Source organism: Cyanistes caeruleus, chromosome Z (assembly GCF_971803275.1).
Source record: "Cyanistes caeruleus chromosome Z, bCyaCae1.hap1.1, whole genome shotgun sequence".
NCBI classification, from domain to species: Eukaryota; Metazoa; Chordata; class Aves; order Passeriformes; family Paridae; genus Cyanistes; species Cyanistes caeruleus.
The window spans coordinates 4,664,043-4,682,508 of record NC_141732.1 but is presented as its reverse complement, the minus strand read 5'-3'; the positions used below and the strand labels follow the sequence as shown (position 1 = coordinate 4,682,508).

Below are 18,466 nucleotides of genomic sequence, written 5' to 3'. Positions count from 1 at the left end.
CTCCCTAGGTTCTGTAGGAAACTTTGTTCCTTCCTACCGCTTCCTTCAGTATTTTCTTCATCTTCTTTCCTCCCTCCCACACTTCTGGAGGGCCATCTGTGTCTGACAGTCGCTTGTTCTTTTGTGGCAAGACTGCCATGTACTTTCTTGCAGATCCTCTACAAAATGTCTCATCCCCTTCTTCCATGATCCCCTGAATAGCACATCAGTTTTCTTCTCAACCTTCTCTCTCTCAGTCCTTCCTCTCACTGAGCGTTTAGGATTAGCATAACATGAATCTGTCTTATGGCAGGAGCTTTGGGCAAGTGCCTCATAAGGAGAGGACCAATTTATTTCTCTATTTCTTGCCCACTTACCCCCTTCCTTCTGCTTCAGTTTGGAAAAAATACACTTGCGTAGGAAAAGCTTTGCACAGAAGTTGGGGAGGTTCTGGGGTCGTGGAGGAGGAGGAGGAGGAGGCACAGTTTCAGGCTAAACTGAAATGGTTTTCTAGAGGACCACTGTTAGCCATAAACCGAGTGTTTCTTCTGCATAGATGTCTTGTCCACTTACTTTGTAGGAATTAATGATCTCAGGGGAAATTTACCTTGCAGTTCTGGACATCAAGTATCACATCAGGTCTAAAGTCTGGTCTGTGCTCCTGAAAACAAAGCCTGCTTCAGTGATTTATGCTTGTGTGCTCAAACAGGCCTTTGGACACTTGGAAGATGTTTCGAAGCTCAAGGAGAGGAAGGTGGTTGGCTACAAATGCAAATTTTGTGTGGAAGTCCATCCAACGCTTCGAGCCATCTGTAATCACCTCCGCAAACATGTCCAGTATGGGAATGTCTCTTCTGTGTCAGCCACTGTAAAGGTAAGAATTCCTTAAAGGTGACTGAAAGTGACTGAAACTGCTTGCATTGTTCAGCGTAAAGGCCTCGTTGATAACCTGTGGAGGGCTCTTGTGAAGTTGAATGGGTTTTGAGCCGGGCATTCCTGTTCAGCATGATGTTTTAATCTAACACTAAGCTTCTGAAGTGCATTTGGTTCATTTCAAGATGTTTTAACTTTTGTTCACTCTCGATCCAGGGGCACGAAGAGTCTTTAATTCTCATTTCTTCTCAGCCACAAAGGAGTTGATGTCGGTGATGACCAAAGGGCTTGGTTTATGGGCAGGAGACTTTCTCTCAGCTACTTAATGGGCTATGTTTCTGCTTAGTTAAGCTCAAAGAAGAGTTGTTTGTTTTTGTGGGGTTTTTTTTCTATATGTGTGTGTGATTTTTATTTTAGGAAGTGTGCACATACAAACGTGCGAAGCTGCTTGTGGTACACCCTTCCACATGGAATTTGCACACTGGCTCCAAACAAAACTCTCAGTGGCCAGCTGAGCCAGTGATTCCCTTGCAGGTGATTAGGGGCAAAAGTGTTGTTCCTTTCTCCCTGTGGAAAGTGTGGATGTCCTGGGACATCCACAAGGAGAGGTGATGTTCCAAAGTCTGATTTCCAGGATGCTTATTAGCAGGGGAAGTGAAAAGGCACCAAGGTTGTGGGAATTAGCTCTTGGTCAGAGGCTCCTGCTGCCTGACAGACAGGCCTATTTTGGTGACATAATCTGCTTTTTGTGGGGAAGCCGTGTCCTCCACAGCCTAGCTCATGCTACCTGAGACAGCTTTCATTGCCCTACCACTTTCCTGACCTTCCTGCCTGTTACTCCTGACAGATTCAGACGCTTCCCTCCTAAGAGTAATTTCCCTCTTCTCCTCACTTCTCAAGTGATGCTTGTGTAGGGTCAGTGCTTCCTTTTGAGTAAATAAAATCTTGCATCAGGGAACAAAAGCTGAAAACCATGGCCTAAAGAATGTGCTGGAAGTGCCTCTTACAGAGTATTTAAGTAGCTGCACAAATGCATGCTCTGGTTAGAAATGGGAAAGTTATGAAGGAGAGTTAAAAAAAAAAAGGACTTTTTCTGTTTGCTCTATATTTTTAGAGGGTTCTAGGGTCTTAGTGTACCAGCTCATTTTTTGAGAGTTCAACACTGATGGACAAAGTCTACTGAAGAGTAGACAGTGTATTATTAGTCTGCAGGGTAGCTACAGTCAGCTAGAGCAAAACAAACTAAAGTTAACTTCTCTGTAACTTACTAATTATTACATGATCAAGTTTAGAAGATTCTCACAGCAAGACCATTGAAAGATGAGTTTCTTGTCTTTTTGGATGATCTGAGACAAACTTGATCAAGGAGTGAGATTTTTTTTTTTTAAACATATGCATGCGTGTATATAACAGATTTAATTAATGTTTTTCCCTCCCAAGATTAGGTCTTTTTTTCAGAAAGCCATTGATGTGGATGTGTTTAGAGAAATAACGCAGTGAGAAGTCTGATGAGCACAGGGGAGAGACTGAGGGGCAGAAGGGAGAGAGAATTGATGGCTTTGGGGGGGATATGTGTTTTTTAGCAGGAAGCTGAAGATCCTTCAAACACAACTTTGATGGAGGGTTTTGAGGGAGCCAAAGACCCTGGCATGGTGGAATTTGCAGAAGCTGAATATGGAGCATCCCTGGAAGATGAAGCCAGGCCTGGGGGCTACCACTGCAGCCAGTGTGACCGGGTTTTGATGTCTATGCAGGGTCTGCGATCTCACGAGAGGAGTCACTTGGCTCTGGCCATGTTTGCCCGGGAAGACAAGTACAGCTGCCAGTATTGCTCCTTTGTCTCTGCTTTCAGGCACAAGTAAGTTCTGGCTTTTTTTTTGCTTTTTTTTTTGTTTCCTAAAGAACCACCAGCTAGCAGTGCTGTTTCATGGGCTGGCACTGAGGAAGAGCTCGCTTGACTTGACATGGGGCCACACTTTTCTTGTGGTGTTTACGTAGTTTCCACACTGCAAAATCTTTGCCCATTACAATTGCTGTTTGTGAAGGATTGCACCTTGATATCTTCCTGAATTCGTGTTAGCCTTCTGTTTGCATGTAGGAGAGAAGCATGCAAGCCAGAGAATAAGGATTATTTCAGTAGGCAAACAGTGCAGCCCACCACTTATGCACCTCTCCTGTCAGATGCATGAGACTTAACAAGCCAAGAAGAGTTAATTTTCCATGTTTAAGAAACTTCTGCTGCATATAATTACCTCGTTTGTAATTAGTACAGTTCTCTGTGGGTTGAGTTTTCATTTCTAATGTTAAAACAGTGTCACAGGCTTACCTTAAATCAGATTTTTTTTTCTTAACTATGGCATGCAATTTCAGTCCACAAATATTTCAAATTCATACCAGGAGCGACTCCCTCATCCTGCTTCCTTGTCTGATACATTATTAATAGTCAGATTTCTTACCATTTGTTTTCCCGAGATTTGACTTTAAGTTTGTTAGTTTAAAAAATAATTTTAATAATAAAATAATAAATTATGTAATAAAATATTAAAATATTTTAATTTATTTATTATTATACTTATTAATTTAAATATAATAAAACCTTTAATAAAAATAAATAAAATAATGAAAATAAATAAATAATAAAAATTTATGTGTCCCCCAAAAAATTGGAGTTTATGATAAATTTTCCACTGGCACCCTGGGCCTGATTCACAGATCTATGTTTCCTCTTAATTTCTGGGGACAGAGCTGCTTGTTCACTGTTTTAACAAAAGAAGACAGATCCAGGTACTCTTTTGATGCAGGCATTCACACTACTCCTAAATTTGGTGCTGATGTCACCGTTTCGGAATCAAATGCGTGCGGAAGACATTTTTTAGTTCCTTGTATTAAAAAAAGCAAGGTTTCTGCTGGTGTCACGGCATTGCAAACTGGTGCCACAGTTGGAAAGGTCCACAGGATTGAGCAGCCAGGGGTAGGAGATGGACTTGGGGGAATGATGTGTGCTGCTGGGTGTATCCCACCCTGCTTTGGCAAGGCTGACAGTGAGGGGAGCCCCTGCAGGGCTTGTTGTTTGCCTGGTAAACTTGCCTCAACAATCAGACTTTTGTTGAGTTTGGTGCCTAGTCACTCTGTTTCCTGCTGAGGGTAAGTCATGTCCCAGGAGCTGTGGGATGGGTAAGTCAAACAGTGCTGGATGGCAGGGAAGAACTCACCACCTAACTTGATAATAGGTGTGGTCTCTGTTGTTGAAGTTGTTTGCTTCTTCTTTTATTTTTGTTTCTGATGCAATTATTCTCCTGGGAGATTAAGTTGTTGAAGGAAACCAAACCAAATGTTTAAACAGCCCACTAGTCTCCCAAATATGACCAAAAACATTAATACCTCCTTTTGGAAGAGTGCAGCTGGCAAACCATGTGGTTGTGAATATAGTTTTAATTATTGCCATGTCAAATACCTTAAGGTATATATGTTTATAATAGCTTAATATGTATTACATACCTCTTTGGCAGTCTGCTTTAATTGTTAAGTAATCTCATTCCCTGGAGGCTATTTAAAACAAGTTTTGTTCTATGAAGTATTCACTGCAAGTGTTCAAAGCCTTACTCATTTAGGAGATGTTTTCTCCTATTTCTCTAGAACACTTGTGCATTTTGTCTTGTTCCAAACTCCATCCTGGATTTCTGCTAAGTTGTATTTGTATGAAGTGACCCTGAGAGGAGATACAAGTTCATTTTCTATTTTTTTGCTGTTATCAGATGCTTGAATACACAGGCTTCAGTGTTGGCTCTCATAAACGGGGATTTTCTGGCTCAGGCTCCTGTCAGTGTGGGACTAAAGATCATGTGAAATCTTGTGTAGTGTGACAGGGCTGAAACAATTGCTATTTGAGCTACATGTTGATACTCTGTAAAAGACTAGGACAATTTAGGACAAACAAAATAGCTACGCCTGAAATACACCTAGAACTGAGGTGGGGGGTGGAGGACAGTTTTGGCAAATTGCAGCTCCTGCAGTGTCTCTGCCCCGTTGTTGTTGTTCCATCACCATGCTTGAGATGACTCAAGCAAAGACGAGGTCACAAAGCATAAATGTGTCCAAAGTAGAGGCTGCACTGGAAATGTTGACACCTTGGGCTCAGACTACCTGCCTGCCACCCAGAGACAGCGAATTCATGTCTGTCAGCCACAGCACAGGAACTGCAGAGCTCTGCAGGATTCACTCAGTCAGAATGAATTTGATCTTCTGTTAGAAAATGTGGGAAACATCCCTTTTTTCTCCTCCAAACTTTACGGAGCTGTTAGGACAAATTGTGTCGAGAGCAGTTTTTGATCACTTCGCAGTATTCAGGCTGTTGGTACTTCCATTTTTCCCTGAAGAAAAGAAGCCTGAAGAGGCTGGTCTTTGCCACCCCTTCTCCTGCTGAGCTTCATGTAGAATCTCCTACTCTGCTGCTTCTGAAACTCTGCTGCCTTTTAATCCTGGAACTCATCAACTGTAGCCTGCTGGCACCCTCCCCAGAGGAGGATCTCTAATCTGCTTTTGCTGCTGTAACCTAAAGAAGCCTTCCTCAGTAAAGCTGGTCAACAAAAAAAAAACCAAAAAAAAAAAAAAAAAAATTTTTTTTTATCCTTGATCAACAGGACAAGAGGGGATATATATAATATATCCACAAGAAATGTTTGGCAGGAGAGAAATTGTTTAATGATAATATAATAGAACAATTTCTTGCCTGTTTCATACTTCTTCAATCGGTCCTTTCAGTTTGGATCATACATAACTTAATTCATACTAATCTGGCTCTATAAGTTTATTTAGGTGGCTTGCTCTCTGTACAAACAGAATTGGTGTCAGCTCTGCTCCTTTCCTGCACATTAGATTTGACTTTATTGTGTAAGCAGACCAATAGTTGAATATTGAATTTGTTGAAGAGAGAGTGTGAGAGTGTGAGTGAGGATCCTTACTCGCTCTGCTGTTGCTGTGAAGTGCTTTGCTTTGCCTCTGAAGGGACAGCTGAAGCAATTGACCCTTTTCTGTCTCCCTTTTCTGTCTCTTCTCAAGCCTGGACCGCCACATGCAGACCCACCATGGACACCACAAGCCGTTCCGCTGCAAGCTCTGCCCCTTCAAGTCCTCCTACAACAGCCGCCTGAAAACCCATATCCTCAAGGCTCACGCTGGTAAGTTGTTCCCTCTCAGTCTTGCAGCTGAAATGGCCCAGTGTGTTCTTGTGGCTGATGACAGATGCTGGGTTGAACCATGTGTTTTTGTCACCAGAAGTGGGTAAGATTTTTCCAAAGGCTGCAGTCGTGGCTGGCCAGCCAATGGAACCTGTTGGGATAAGTGGAAGTTTGGGTAATGGGAAGGGCAAGGATTTAAAGTGATGGGTACTTCAAGAACTTTTTTCCTCTCTTTTCTTTTATATGAATGATGTTTTTTTCCTTATTTCTGCTTTTCTCCGAGTGGATTTCATCGCCTATACCATAGATGACATAACGAAATTGGTAGTGAGCTTTACCCTGCTCTTTATATTTATGCTTGTGCTTTAGGTGACTCTGGGAAAAAGACTGTGAACAGCACCTTGGTTTTTCGTAGAGTCTCATGCTGGCTTTCATGTTAAAACCAAACCCTGTGAAAATTTGGAGTCAGGTCTGTGTGCAGCAGACTGAGAATATCAAAATTGCATTACCAAACGTGGAAATTTTTCTTGCAAATCTCTGTATTTCAGTACGGAATCCATACAAGCAAGCAAGATACGCTTCTGAGGAATGAGAATTGGGAAGGTGATGTGTCATACAGAGTAGGTCACCTGAAATTGTTGCACCTTTGACTATTAAAAAGTGAGACTCAGGATTTCCTCATCTTTATTCCTTGGCTGTAGACTTTTGGTACTGCCACACATCCTGCATTGGAAGGTTATCCTTTGGTTTGCAATCCACACAGGCACTCTGATGCAAATAATAGAATAGTGACCAGTCTGAAAACCTGAAAACTAGCCCAGTTGTTAAAAAGTTGTGAGTAGAAACTTCTTGAACAGGAGTTTCTGATAAAAAGGACCACAATTATGTACCTTTTTCTCTTACTTTTTTACTCAAAGTCATATACTCTGGGGTGGAGGAGGAAGATGGAAAAATGGGGAGAAAATTGTAGCTGTCTGCTGATACAAAAATAAATAAAATTATTGTTGCCATTGACCCAAAGGCATTTTTCATCTACAGAAGTATAGGAGGGATTGATGGTCTTGTGCCCTTTGTTTCCTGTCTTTTTTTTTTGGGTTTCACAGAGCTTATGCCAGTTTCTGTGCTTGGATGGATAAAATAGATTAGCTTAACTTTTGCCACCTTCCTTTTGTATGGGAAGACCATGGTATTCTGTCCCTTCTAGGAAATCCAACTGAATGCAGCAGTTCCAGTTCACAGAATCCCACATCCTGTATGGAGGAGCCATGCTTCTTAATTTTCACCAATCATAAAGCAATGTTTTCTTTATGCTGTCATGCAGCTGGGCTCCTTGCTTGACCCTGCCAGATTGTTAGACCCAAACTTACCATGCAACTAATACTTACTTCACACTTCTCTTCATGTAATTCTTTGATTTATTTATAGGAATTCATGCTTCTGAACTTGGTTTAGTGGACGGACACCCCTTGAAAGGGCCGTGTTTTGCATTGTGCAAGAACACAATTTCATGGTTGCCTAGATAGTGCTTGCACAATGGTTTGGGTAATAGGGTTTCCAAAGGCTTATGGATATGTTTCTGCCTCAGTCCCATTTCTACCAAATGAATGGTCACGTCACAGAAAAGTTGCTTGTATGTTTTTCAGTCAGAGCTTTGCTTTGGTGTGCTTTGAGTCAGTCAGTTCAGAAATATGTGTTACTGACTTCTTCAGACTCCCCAGTTTTTCAATAAGATGCTGGTTCTCTGAACCTCTCTTATGTTACCTTTTTTTTTATTTTTTTTTTCCAATTCTCAGTTGTCTCATTATCCATTTATTTAGAACTTAGAACTTCACTCCTTCTGAATTTTTCCTGAAATCTCCTGGAAATCTTTAAAAGTCCTTAAAATCCTGAAGTGTTTTACTCAGTCTGCCTCTCTCCCTCATTTTCTGGGTATGGATCAAAATTCAGTGAACTACAAAATCCGTTCTTGTGTGACAGCTGGTACCAGTGTTTCTGGCATTTGTTTTTCATCCAGTGTGTGCCATCTCCTTTGGCATGGAGCAGAACAGTTTACAGTTTCTCTAAATGGGCTCTCTGTTGTTTTCATCTGATCTTTTTCACCTGTTCTTTCTTTCTTTTTTTTTTTTTTTTTTTCTTCTTGTGTTTTGGAGGAATACTTGTTACCAATTTCTTAATCAGCAGTTACTCTGGAAATGCAGAAATGGGTGATGGCATTGGCCCTGTTCAGTTTCTGTGTACAGAAATGTGCTTTGAGTACATATCAAGTGTTGAGACCCACTACATAAATGCTTACATTTATTTATTTGTATGTGTATTATAAATATGATCACTTAATGAGATGCAAAGCTAGCAATCAAAAAAAGTGCAGAAGACTTCAGTTGGGCCAAACTGTAGCTTTTCCTCTGTAGTCAGACACATCCTTTCATGTTTTGAAGTCCATTGGAAAGGAATAGTGGGCATATTTATTAGTGTGTCTAGGCTGCTTGGTATGTAATCATCCTTTATTTGCTTTAATGTCTTGTGGTGCTTTTAAGTTAACAGTTGGTTGGTGCACATTGTCACCCAGGGATTTCTTACACTGACAAAGCCATGATGGTCTGTATCTGTATCCCACTGGTTTCTTGTAACCTTTTGTAATCTTTTGTCCATGAATTACTGTGTGTCCATGGAACAACTTGTTGTGGGTGCTGCTCAGGAAATGATGTATTTCTGTTGGTAAAGAGGAAATATGTAACTGGTGCAATGCACAGGTGAGGAATGACACTTGGGAAAACACAACAGGGCAGTTTTTTGTTCCACCGCTTCAGACTCTTCGAGTGATCTGTTCTTTTTCAGATGCACCAAAAAAAGGGAGTTCTAAGAGTTTGTGTTTTGTCCTGATGATGAGCATGGTTTTTCTGGAAGATGGGTGGGAGTTTTTGTCGAGGGTGGTTGCTAATTCTTTCAGGTGTGCTTACTCTGAATGGCTGCAAACACGTGTGTTTTGATATTCTCTTTTGGTTCACTTATTTCTGGTGTGGGAAATAGTGCTGCTTGAGAACCTTCTTTGCTGGATTTGTCAAGAGGTGGAAAGCTTTTTCTGCTTCATCCATTACCAGAACTCTCGTTCTTCTGTTACTGTTCATGAATATTTCGCTCCTGTATTAGTTTTGGCACTTTATGTACAACTCATATGTGGCCAGTGTTAGTCTTGTACATGGAAGTGGCACTTGCAAAACAATAACTTGGCACCTGTATATAATATCACATTGTTTGTGTTGGGACAGTTTCACTTTGTGTTCCAATTGCCTCCATGCCTCCGTGCAAAACAAATCTTGTATCAGGATTTGTTTCCCCTTGTTTGCTGTCTCTATGGCTTGGAATGTATTCAAAATTAAATCCACTACTGTGCATTACTTCTGTTCTTTCACTTCTTTTAGTGCTTTCTCATAACACACTTCCACACAGCCTGGTAGATACACCCTTTTGTACTTGGCAGTGCCGTCTCCACCAGCCTTGGCTTGGTTGCCACCTATGTGAAGATTGATGCTGCCTGATGGCTTTTCATAAGGAAAACTGTAACCTTTCCCAAATGTGATTACACCACACACTTTTTTTTTTTTACATTTTTTTTTTCTTTCTTTCTTTTTTTTTTTTTTTTTTTTTTTTTTGTTTGTGGAGGGCCCTTTGTTAGAGTTTTGTAGTGTCCTTCTTGCTTGATTAATAGTGACGCTGGATGTGCTGCATGCAGAAACAAACGACTTCACCATCTCCAGTTGCTGTGCTCCCAATCAAATTTGGAAGTGCCGTGGTTAAGTTACTCCATTTTCATCCCAGAGTCTGTTTTCTTCCCATACCATGCAACACAGGCATGCTGAAAGTCTGGTCTCTGTTTTTCTTGACATCAGCCGCTGTACAAGGATCTGCAGTTGCCAGAAAGTGATACTTTGGTCCAAAGCAGGTGTCTACACCCACTGACTCCAGGCTGTTCCAGCAAGGAGACATGCCTAGCTTGTGTCCTTTGGGATCAGTCTTTCGCTGAAGAGTCCATGGGAATTTTACTGCCAAGTTCAGTAAGAGAAGTGTGAGGGCCCCATTTTGTTTCTTTTGTGAGCTGATGACTTGCCTGTATTTCGCTCACCCAGGTGAACATGCCTACAAATGTTCCTCCTGCTCATTTTCCACCATGACAATCAGCCAGCTGAAAGAGCACTCCTTGAAAGTGCATGGGAAAGCACTGACACTACCAAGACCCCGCATTGTCAACCTTGCAGCCTCACACGCCCACCACACCTCCAAGAACCACACTCCTGCTGAAGAAGTGGAGGACTCTAATGGTAAGAGGTGCCTCAGAGCAAGAATTTCATTGTCTAAGGTGCCGCTTAATATTTTTATTGCCAACCAAATTGCAGCTGGCAGCTTTGCACCAAAAGCATCTTCATTTTGATGGTTAAGAGGAAACCAGAAGTTGCATCAAAACCAAGAGTAAACTTGGTGTTGTAGGAAGTGATCTGCTTTAGGTCCTCACCAATTCATACCACATTAATTTGTTCCCTCACTGCTCCAGCTGACTTTGGAACATGTCACTGCTGGCTTTGCTAGCAGAGATTTACATTGCAGAAGATATTTCAGAGTCATAATTTCTATTCATAGCCAGTGGGAAAGGGATCTTCAAATTCCATCCATGCTCCTGATTTTCCTTTATATTCATAGAGTCATAGAGTGGTTTGGGTTGGAAAGGGAACCTTGATGATCATCTCCTTTCACCCCTCTGCCATGGGCACCTTCCAGTATCCCAGGTTGCTCCAAGCCCTGTTGAACCTCACCTTGGACTCTTCCAGGGATGAGGCAGACACAGCTTTTCTGGGAAACCTCTGCCGGGGTCTCACCATTCTCACAGGGAACAATTCTTTCCTGATATCTAATCTCATGAGTAGAGCACTTTGATGAAACCACGTGATTAAGCTTAAAGTGTGAACCTCTAATAGTAGGAAGTGTAATTATTGTTGTCTGTTGTACAGAGGACACAAAAAAGCACCTTCAGATACTCAGCTGCAGGGAGGAGCACTGTTTCCTTTTCAATGCTTCTTTTGAAAGCTGTTAACCCCCATGTGCTGGAGGGGTGTGTAGAAGATGCTTGGAAAGAGAAAACAGAGAAATAGACAAGGTGGTGTGGGGTATCACAGAAAACTTTTAAGGCTATTTTGAGTAGTAGCTTATGAGGCATTTTTTGGTGTCAGTTAGGAGAAGATCTCTTCTTTGGGAAAAGAAAAAAAAAAAATCCCCAGCCTTAATTCCTGGTTGAGTTTCATTGACATGGAAGGAGAACATCTGCAGATGTTCAAACAATTGGAATTTATGGAAGGAGTGTTAGAAGAGGGGAAAATATTTTTTTTTTTTTTTTTCCCAGAAGCTTGAGTGGTTCTAGCTGCTAAACAGCAGGAATTTTGTTGTTTGCTTTTTTGCTTGGGATATTGGTGAGCTAAGGATGGGAGTTAAATACTGTCAGTGATCATTCTGTAGCATTTTTGGTCTCCTGTTTTCCTTTTCTTTCTCACCAGAAAAAAAACAACCAAAAAAACTAAAAATGAAATGAGAGAGACTGAAAGAACAGAAGTTCAGAAAACTGCTGAAATGAATTGAAAGAAGTAAATAATCAGCATAGCAATACATTATTGAAGGGGAAAAAAAAAAAAACCCACCAAAATATTTTTGTGATTTAGCAAGTTACTTTGGGTCAGAATCAGAGATTTTAACAAGAGATTTTGACCAGCTGCTTGCAGACAACCTTTTGTCAATGGGTTGTCTGGAACAGTGCAACTACTGTTTTTTTGCTAGTGCTAGTTAAGCTAAGCCAACAAGCTGAGTACATCTTGAGATGTGTCCTACTGCTTTTTTTTGTTGTTTTTTTGTTTTGTTTTTCTGCTTTTAAAATAAAATGTTCCATTACTGACTTAAGAAGTGGAGAATAGTTTTCAGTGGCTGTCCTAGCCTCTCATGTGTGTTAGCAGTCTTTTGTTAGTGGTGTGTGGAGAGATAACAGAAGGACAATACTCGGTTTTGGGAAGGATGGTTCAGTTTGTTTTTTTGGTTGTTTTTTTTTTTTTTTATTTTTATTTTGCTTGTCCTAGGAGCTCAAACTCTTGATTAGTGGAGTTAAAATTCAGAATGTCTGCTGAAGCCTATAGAGGATAATTTTGAGGCTTTAAGAGCTCTTCCTAAAAGTAGTTAAAACGATGACTCTGTTAACAACAGCATTTCATTGGGTTGGCTTTGTTAGCTAGATATGTATTACTGCCTGAGACCAAGGCCAAATTTGTCCCAATTAGCTAGATCATCTTTAAACGGGGTTAATGGTTAAGTCACTTTGACAATAATAGAAGCCACCCACTGGGGAGCTGGTCAGACAAGTACAGGTGTTACAATAATGGTGTTAGCATTTTCAGCATTGCTTGAGGAAAGAATAACCTGCTCTAAGTAATTTTTTCACATTATACAGTTGGCTGCAGATCAGGTTAATGGTGGCTGCTCTTACAGCATCACATGTTTTTTGGGTTTTTAGAAGGCAATAAATCATTGCCTCTGGCCCAGGCCTGTGAGTCGCAGGTGGTGTGCAGGACTAGATGAAATACAGGTCCCAATAATAGGAAGTGTTAGGTCCAGCTGGAGTATTAGGAAGGGCTCACATGGTGCAGAGTGGCTGTATTTTTTGTCTGTGGGTGTGTATGAATAACCTGCAGTGTGAACTGTGATCAAAGTTAATTCACCAGGGATGCAGCACTGAACCTGGGCTGGGGTGGACAAAAGGCTGCGTCCCATTGTTAGGGAACTTGTTTTGTAGGTTGACAGGTGCGTGCAGCAGGCTGGTGTAATTGAAATGGCTGCAGAAAGGAGCTGTTCCTGCCTGGGGATGAATATTGTGGTTGGAGCAGGAAATACAGGAGCGTGGCTTGGGGAGATCTGGGGAGCTGGCAGAGCTTGTCATTTGCTGAGCTCTGTAAAAATGTAGCAGAGGGAGAAAGATGCTGAATTGTAGTAGCAGAGTGCATGTCTGAATAGAGCTGCTCTGGGACAGCAGCCCAGTGGAACTTCATGATGCTTCTTTTCCCTGCAAAAATTATTCCCTGGAGGGCCTTCCTTAGAACATTCCATTTGTTCTTTTAGATCCATCCATTCATTAAAAGGGGTCGATGCATTTTAGATTTCTGTGGCTCATCTCTCTCAGTTCTGTGTTGGTAGCAGCAGACTTACCTGGAGTACTCAGCTACCCATCCCAGAGGTGTTTTGGGGTGCCTGATAGACTTTCCTTGGAACTGAAGCTAAAGTGGAGTAAGGTGCTCAACATTTTGTGTAGACTCATCCTTGCCAGCTGTAATTCCAGTGGCAGCTGTCATTCCAAAACATAAAAACCTCTTCAGTCCAATTAATAACAGTCAGAGTGTGTGTGCTTCTCTCAGGGCAGTAGTGTAAGAAGGTGATGGTGTCACTCTTGATGAGTCAGCAGAGAAGGCTTTTTTTACAAATACATCATTCAAGGATCCTGCCTTTTTTATTGTACCCATCTTTGCCTGCTGGGCAGTATTTTAATATATAAAGAACCTGTTTTCACTGTATCCTCTTCTAACCAGAAGTAAGGCACTCTGGGTTTTTTGGGGGGGATGCAATGATATTTTGGTTTGTGTGTGTTCTTCTTACAAACAGTCAGAAAAAAGCCCAGAAAATACTGGTCATGAGTGCTATTTTTCTGGTTTTCATAGTATAGGGGTTATAGGTTTGTAGTGTCCAGCTCTTGCTCACACAGTGAGGTTGCCATTGCAGTAAAATGTTCTTTTGTCCTCCTGATAGTTCACAGGTATTTTTTGTCTTGCAAGAAGGAAATGGTGGGGATTTGCTGTGTATTTGCATGAGTGTTTGGCTTGTTTGTTTGAATTTACTTATTTGTGATTTGCACTAAAGTGTTCTTTAACAGTTCTGAGAACCTGAGCAGCAAAAGTTAATTGTAAATTGAAATACTACAAACTGCTAGGAGGACTGGATGAATCTCCTCACAAGGTCTGCTTCTGTATTAGTTCAACCTGTGTGAGAATAAGAGCTTGCATTCATGTTAATGTCTGGCCAGAATGGGTTTTTGGGATTTTCTGATGGTGGTGTCATCCTGTGGGGCTCTGTGTGTCACAGGTAAGTGTTCCCAGCTCTGCTCCTCTTGAGGGCAAGGCAGTAGAATCCCAAAATCTGCACTGCCAAGGCAACACCTTGGAGTGCTCCCATGTGTTTCCATAAGAAGGAGCTGCAAGTTGAGGCAGAGACACAAAAGTTGTGTGGCTGAACGTGAGAAAACCCAAACAGCAGCAGGAGTTGTGTGCAGAAGGATCATCAGCGGAGGGCAGAGCACATGGCCACAGACACTGTGCTTGTGTGAGTGCTGTTATAAATGTGTGCTTGTGTTCAGGGGCTGTGGAGGTGGTGATCTGCCCTCCTCTCACAAACTGGAGAGACACACGAGCTCAACCCCTTGTCATAAAGTCTGTAAAGCAGAGTGACTCAACAGATTGATGAGCGGTTTCACGTTGTGCCTCCAACCACAGCAAAAGCTTCTTGAGAGCCTGTGAAACACCTACCCTAAACGGCCCTGCCTGCTATATTGATTTTTGGAGTAGCCCTTTATTTTTTGAAAATAACTCCTTTGACCTAACCATGCTGTGTAGAGCAAAGCACTGCTCTTTATTCATATGGCTGGCAGATTTGGAGCCTCATAAATTTCCTTGTATCAAGACTGTGTGCAGTAAATCAAAATTACAGCTTTTTAAAATTTTAGTGTTTAAGAATATTGAATTGTCAAAATACAGCAGCAAAGTGCAAGGCTAAACAGGTCTGAACGTAGTTTCTAATGTTTCCTCAGTCATGGTGCTGGGGTGTAAGGCCGTTTCTTTTTACTGGCCACCAGTTCTTGATCTGTAGAAAGCAGCACACTTTTTGTGTGCCCTTGAAGCTCAGTAATTATGTTTTTCACGGTTGTGCAAACCAAACAGGATCTATCATTAATACCAGCACATATCACAAAACACGTGTAAGGTCAGAACTAGAAGATTTCTTGAGTCTCCCAGTACATGGTATGTCAACATCTTCATTAAATTTAATTACTTGCAGCAGCAAATGCATTGAAAACTGCTAAGTGAAACATCCAGTGCCCTGTTCCAGTTTTTTTGGTTTTTTTTTTCCCTGAACTTTAGCCTTTGCCAGTGGAAAATAACTTTGCCTCATCTAGAGACTGAAATATAAATACATCTGCTTGCTTTGCCAGAGCTAGGCTGGGCACAAAACTGCTTGACTAAGTCTTGTTTCTTGTGCTGTTGTTCCAGAACTGTAAATCCCCTCCCATTTCTGTACACTTTTCAAAGTAAGATACTGGATAATCAGACTGTGTGTCTTTCTTCTGTGCTGCCTCACAGATGAACTCCTGAAGGCTGCAGATGGCCTTTGGCTGGTTTTGCTAAAGCAATTTCATGTACTACCAGAATGAGAGGAGAACTATGGGCATCAAGGCACCATTTCAAGAAAATCCACTAATCTGGTGCCAGTGAGTCATGATTCTGCCTTCCACCTTTCAGAAGAGAGGCAGGTTTTCCATATGGCTGGACATACTACCCTGATTTTTGGGTTTTCCTGGTTTTTTTGTGGGTTTTTTTTTTTTTTAACACATACCATGGATTGTGGCTGACTTGCTTATTTTTGTTCATGTGCACTGTTACTCTTGATAAGGGATATTTTTCTAACCTTGCAATCAGGGCAGAAAGTTACTAAGGTGGTCCCCTTCCCTTTGGTGCTGTTTTCTCTGTCATTGTTGCTTGTGTGTCTTTGTGTTTTATGGCTGCTGCTGTCTGGGAAAAATCACAATGGTCAGTCCTCACAGCCAGAAAACTTTGTATTAGAGCAGAATTCAGTTCTGGCATTGGGTTTTTTTTGAAGGAGGGGCTTGTACAAAGACTCTTGTGAAGTTTCAGACCCTTTTGTTTCCCTGCAGTTTCACTGAAAGGGCAGGGAGCCAGTAGTGACTGCAGGGCAAATTCAGGCAGAGCTTCAACAGCTAATTGCTTTAATTGCCAGGTGAGTTGGAGGGATTGCATCCATGTTAAGGATGCAAGATGGTGATTTGCATGCTGCAGAACAGAAGATGCCTCTGCTTTAGTAGTTACAGTCAGGCTGCAAAGAGCTGTCTGCTTGTTCTGCTTGTTTCCCTGCTTTTGTGCCCCACAGGAGTGATGCCTCATGCTCACTCTCAAGTGTTAGATTAACCTGTGTTACCTGCAGGCTGCCTTTTTTTTATTTTCCCCAGACATGTTACTGCTTTCTGTAACCTAGAGCAAGTTCCTGCTTTCCCCTGTCTCCTCCCCATGCAGCCACGCTTCCTTACAGTGCTTTTAAAACCCTGGTAATTGTTGGTGTGTGTCTTACTCCTTGTGGTCAGTGTTAAGCTAAATATCAGATGCTGGATCAGACAGGACTTTCCTCCTTCATCAGATTGGCAGGGGCTGGTGGAACAAGCACAGGACTTGTTCACCTCCACTTTCACGGAACAAACTCCTCACTGTTCCTGAGGCGCTGGAGGGATGACCTTGTTCTCTGTAGCTCTCCTCCACTGGGGTAGAGCTGTTTGGCTTCTGGCCTTTTCCTGCACACGTTGAGAACTGCTTTGTGGCTGGTGGAACAGAGGGAGATGTCATTGGCTGTGCTGAGGGGAGGGTCAGCTCGCTGCTCATCCTGCTTTTTGCTCTGGTGCTGTTTTCTGTGCTCAGGCTGAAGGGGCAAAGGCAAAGCTGAGATTGAGCAGGACCCATGCAGCTGGGAGAAGGTTGGTGTCAGCCTTGTAAGGAGCTGGCCACCCTGCTGTGATGGGATTGCTGTGGCACTGAAAGCCTTGCCTGGCGTTGGGAGGAGACAAAAAATGATTGGGCGGATCAAGAAATAAATGAAAAAACATCTGGGTTCCTTTGGAGCAGAAGGAAGTTACCTGATAGCACCCACAGTGAAAAGAAAGAAACATATCCCAACTCCTGTTGTGGGTTGTTTTTCCTTCTTTTGTTTCTTTCCTGAGGTTTTTGCTTTCCTTTGGCCCTGGTTTCCATGTTCAGGATAGAGGACAAAGTGGTAGATGCTGATCTCTTGTGTGCCTGGGGAATTTGTGATCACTCAACGCAGAATGAAAAAGGATGCTGTTACACGCCTGAAGGGATGCAGGGTGTGACTTGACCACGGGTGTGCAAGAGGGTATTTTCTGCAGTCTGTCACTCTCATATACTTGCAGTCTTCTCTGTCAGCCTCACTGATATTCCCCCTGTCACCTGAAACTCCAGTTTATCCCACTGATTTAAAACGTGCTGGAGGGATTTGGTGCTTGGCAGAGAGGTAAAACTTCTCTGCTCATTTCAGCTCTGCTGAAATGGATGTGTGTTATCATCATACTTGACAGCCCAAGATTTGACATTTAGGTAGCTGGTTTTATTTCTTCTTTAAGGAACATTGTTACTACAAGTGCTTGAGAACACTGCCCGGAGTGTTCTGAGCTCAGAGCTGGTGACAGAGATGAGGACTTTGTGTTGCCAGTAAAAATATTGTCAAGGTGTGTGCTGGAGGTGTCCAGAACAAATCACACAAGTTCAGGTTCCTGAGCACTGTGGTCAGAATGAATCCTTGGTACCCACATACTGCCACTGTAATTTCAGGGCCAGCTTTAGAGCAGAATGCCAATATGTACTGCCTGATAAACTGATTTTTTTTTTTTTCAATCTTCATTTCAAGCCTTTGAGGAGAGTGAGCATTTAGGTGACAGAAATATGTGTGTTTGTAGCACTGTGTTTGTACTAATACAAATATTTAGAGGATCATATAGAAAGAGAAATGTGAAAAATACCTGATTAATTGCCCTTAAAAATAAGGAAATAAGAAACAGTAGCATGAGGATCATTTGGTTACTGATGAAAAAGAAGAAAATTGATTGGTAGATTATTGTCTTGAGTGAAGAATCAGTTGAAGTAGAACTTTGTACATTTAATTCCAAATGTTACCTGTCACCACTAAATCCTTTTAGCAGATTGGTTAAGTTACTTGCTAAAGTTATTTCCAGTTCTGTTTTTGTTCACTTCTTCTGTAAATGCACTTCCATTTGTGAAGTTTGAGTTTGGTTCAACATAATAAGGAATAGCTAGGCAAACTTTTTACTTCATGTGTTTTATGGAAATAGGTAAGCTCATGGAGGTCCCAGTGTTTGATATGTGTCAGAAATCTTAGTTTTAAGTGCAATCCTGTATTTAGGCAATGGAATTTAATTCTGTTTGCCATGAGAGGGTTGTGTGCAGCCTAAATGTGACCAGTAAGCAGCCAAGTCACCTAAAGAACAGAAAGTTAGATTGAGTTGAGGCTGGGAAAGAAATACTGTTTTGGGGAGAAGAGATGAAAACAAG

The 18,466-nt window shown here is 41.8% G+C and overlaps 1 protein-coding gene across 17 annotated transcripts in view; it reads left to right on the top strand.

Moving 5' to 3' along the window:
• The window catches only part of ZNF462 (zinc finger protein 462), an 89,316-nt gene that overhangs the window by 46,266 nt on the left and 24,584 nt on the right, over positions 1–18,466 (top strand). For 9 of the 17 annotated variants that reach the window (XM_086866997.1, XM_086866995.1, XM_086866991.1 and 6 more), the window contains 3 exons: positions 689–853; positions 2,607–2,710; positions 5,911–6,029. In XM_086866997.1, coding sequence (XP_086723123.1) covers positions 689–853; positions 2,607–2,710; positions 5,911–6,029 — 388 coding nt within the window. Of the gene's footprint in view, positions 1–688; positions 854–2,606; positions 2,711–5,910; positions 6,030–10,153; positions 10,346–18,466 lie in introns of all 17 variants that reach the window. The other 8 variants (XM_086866988.1, XM_086866982.1, XM_086866985.1 and 5 more) reach the window with 1 other exon arrangement.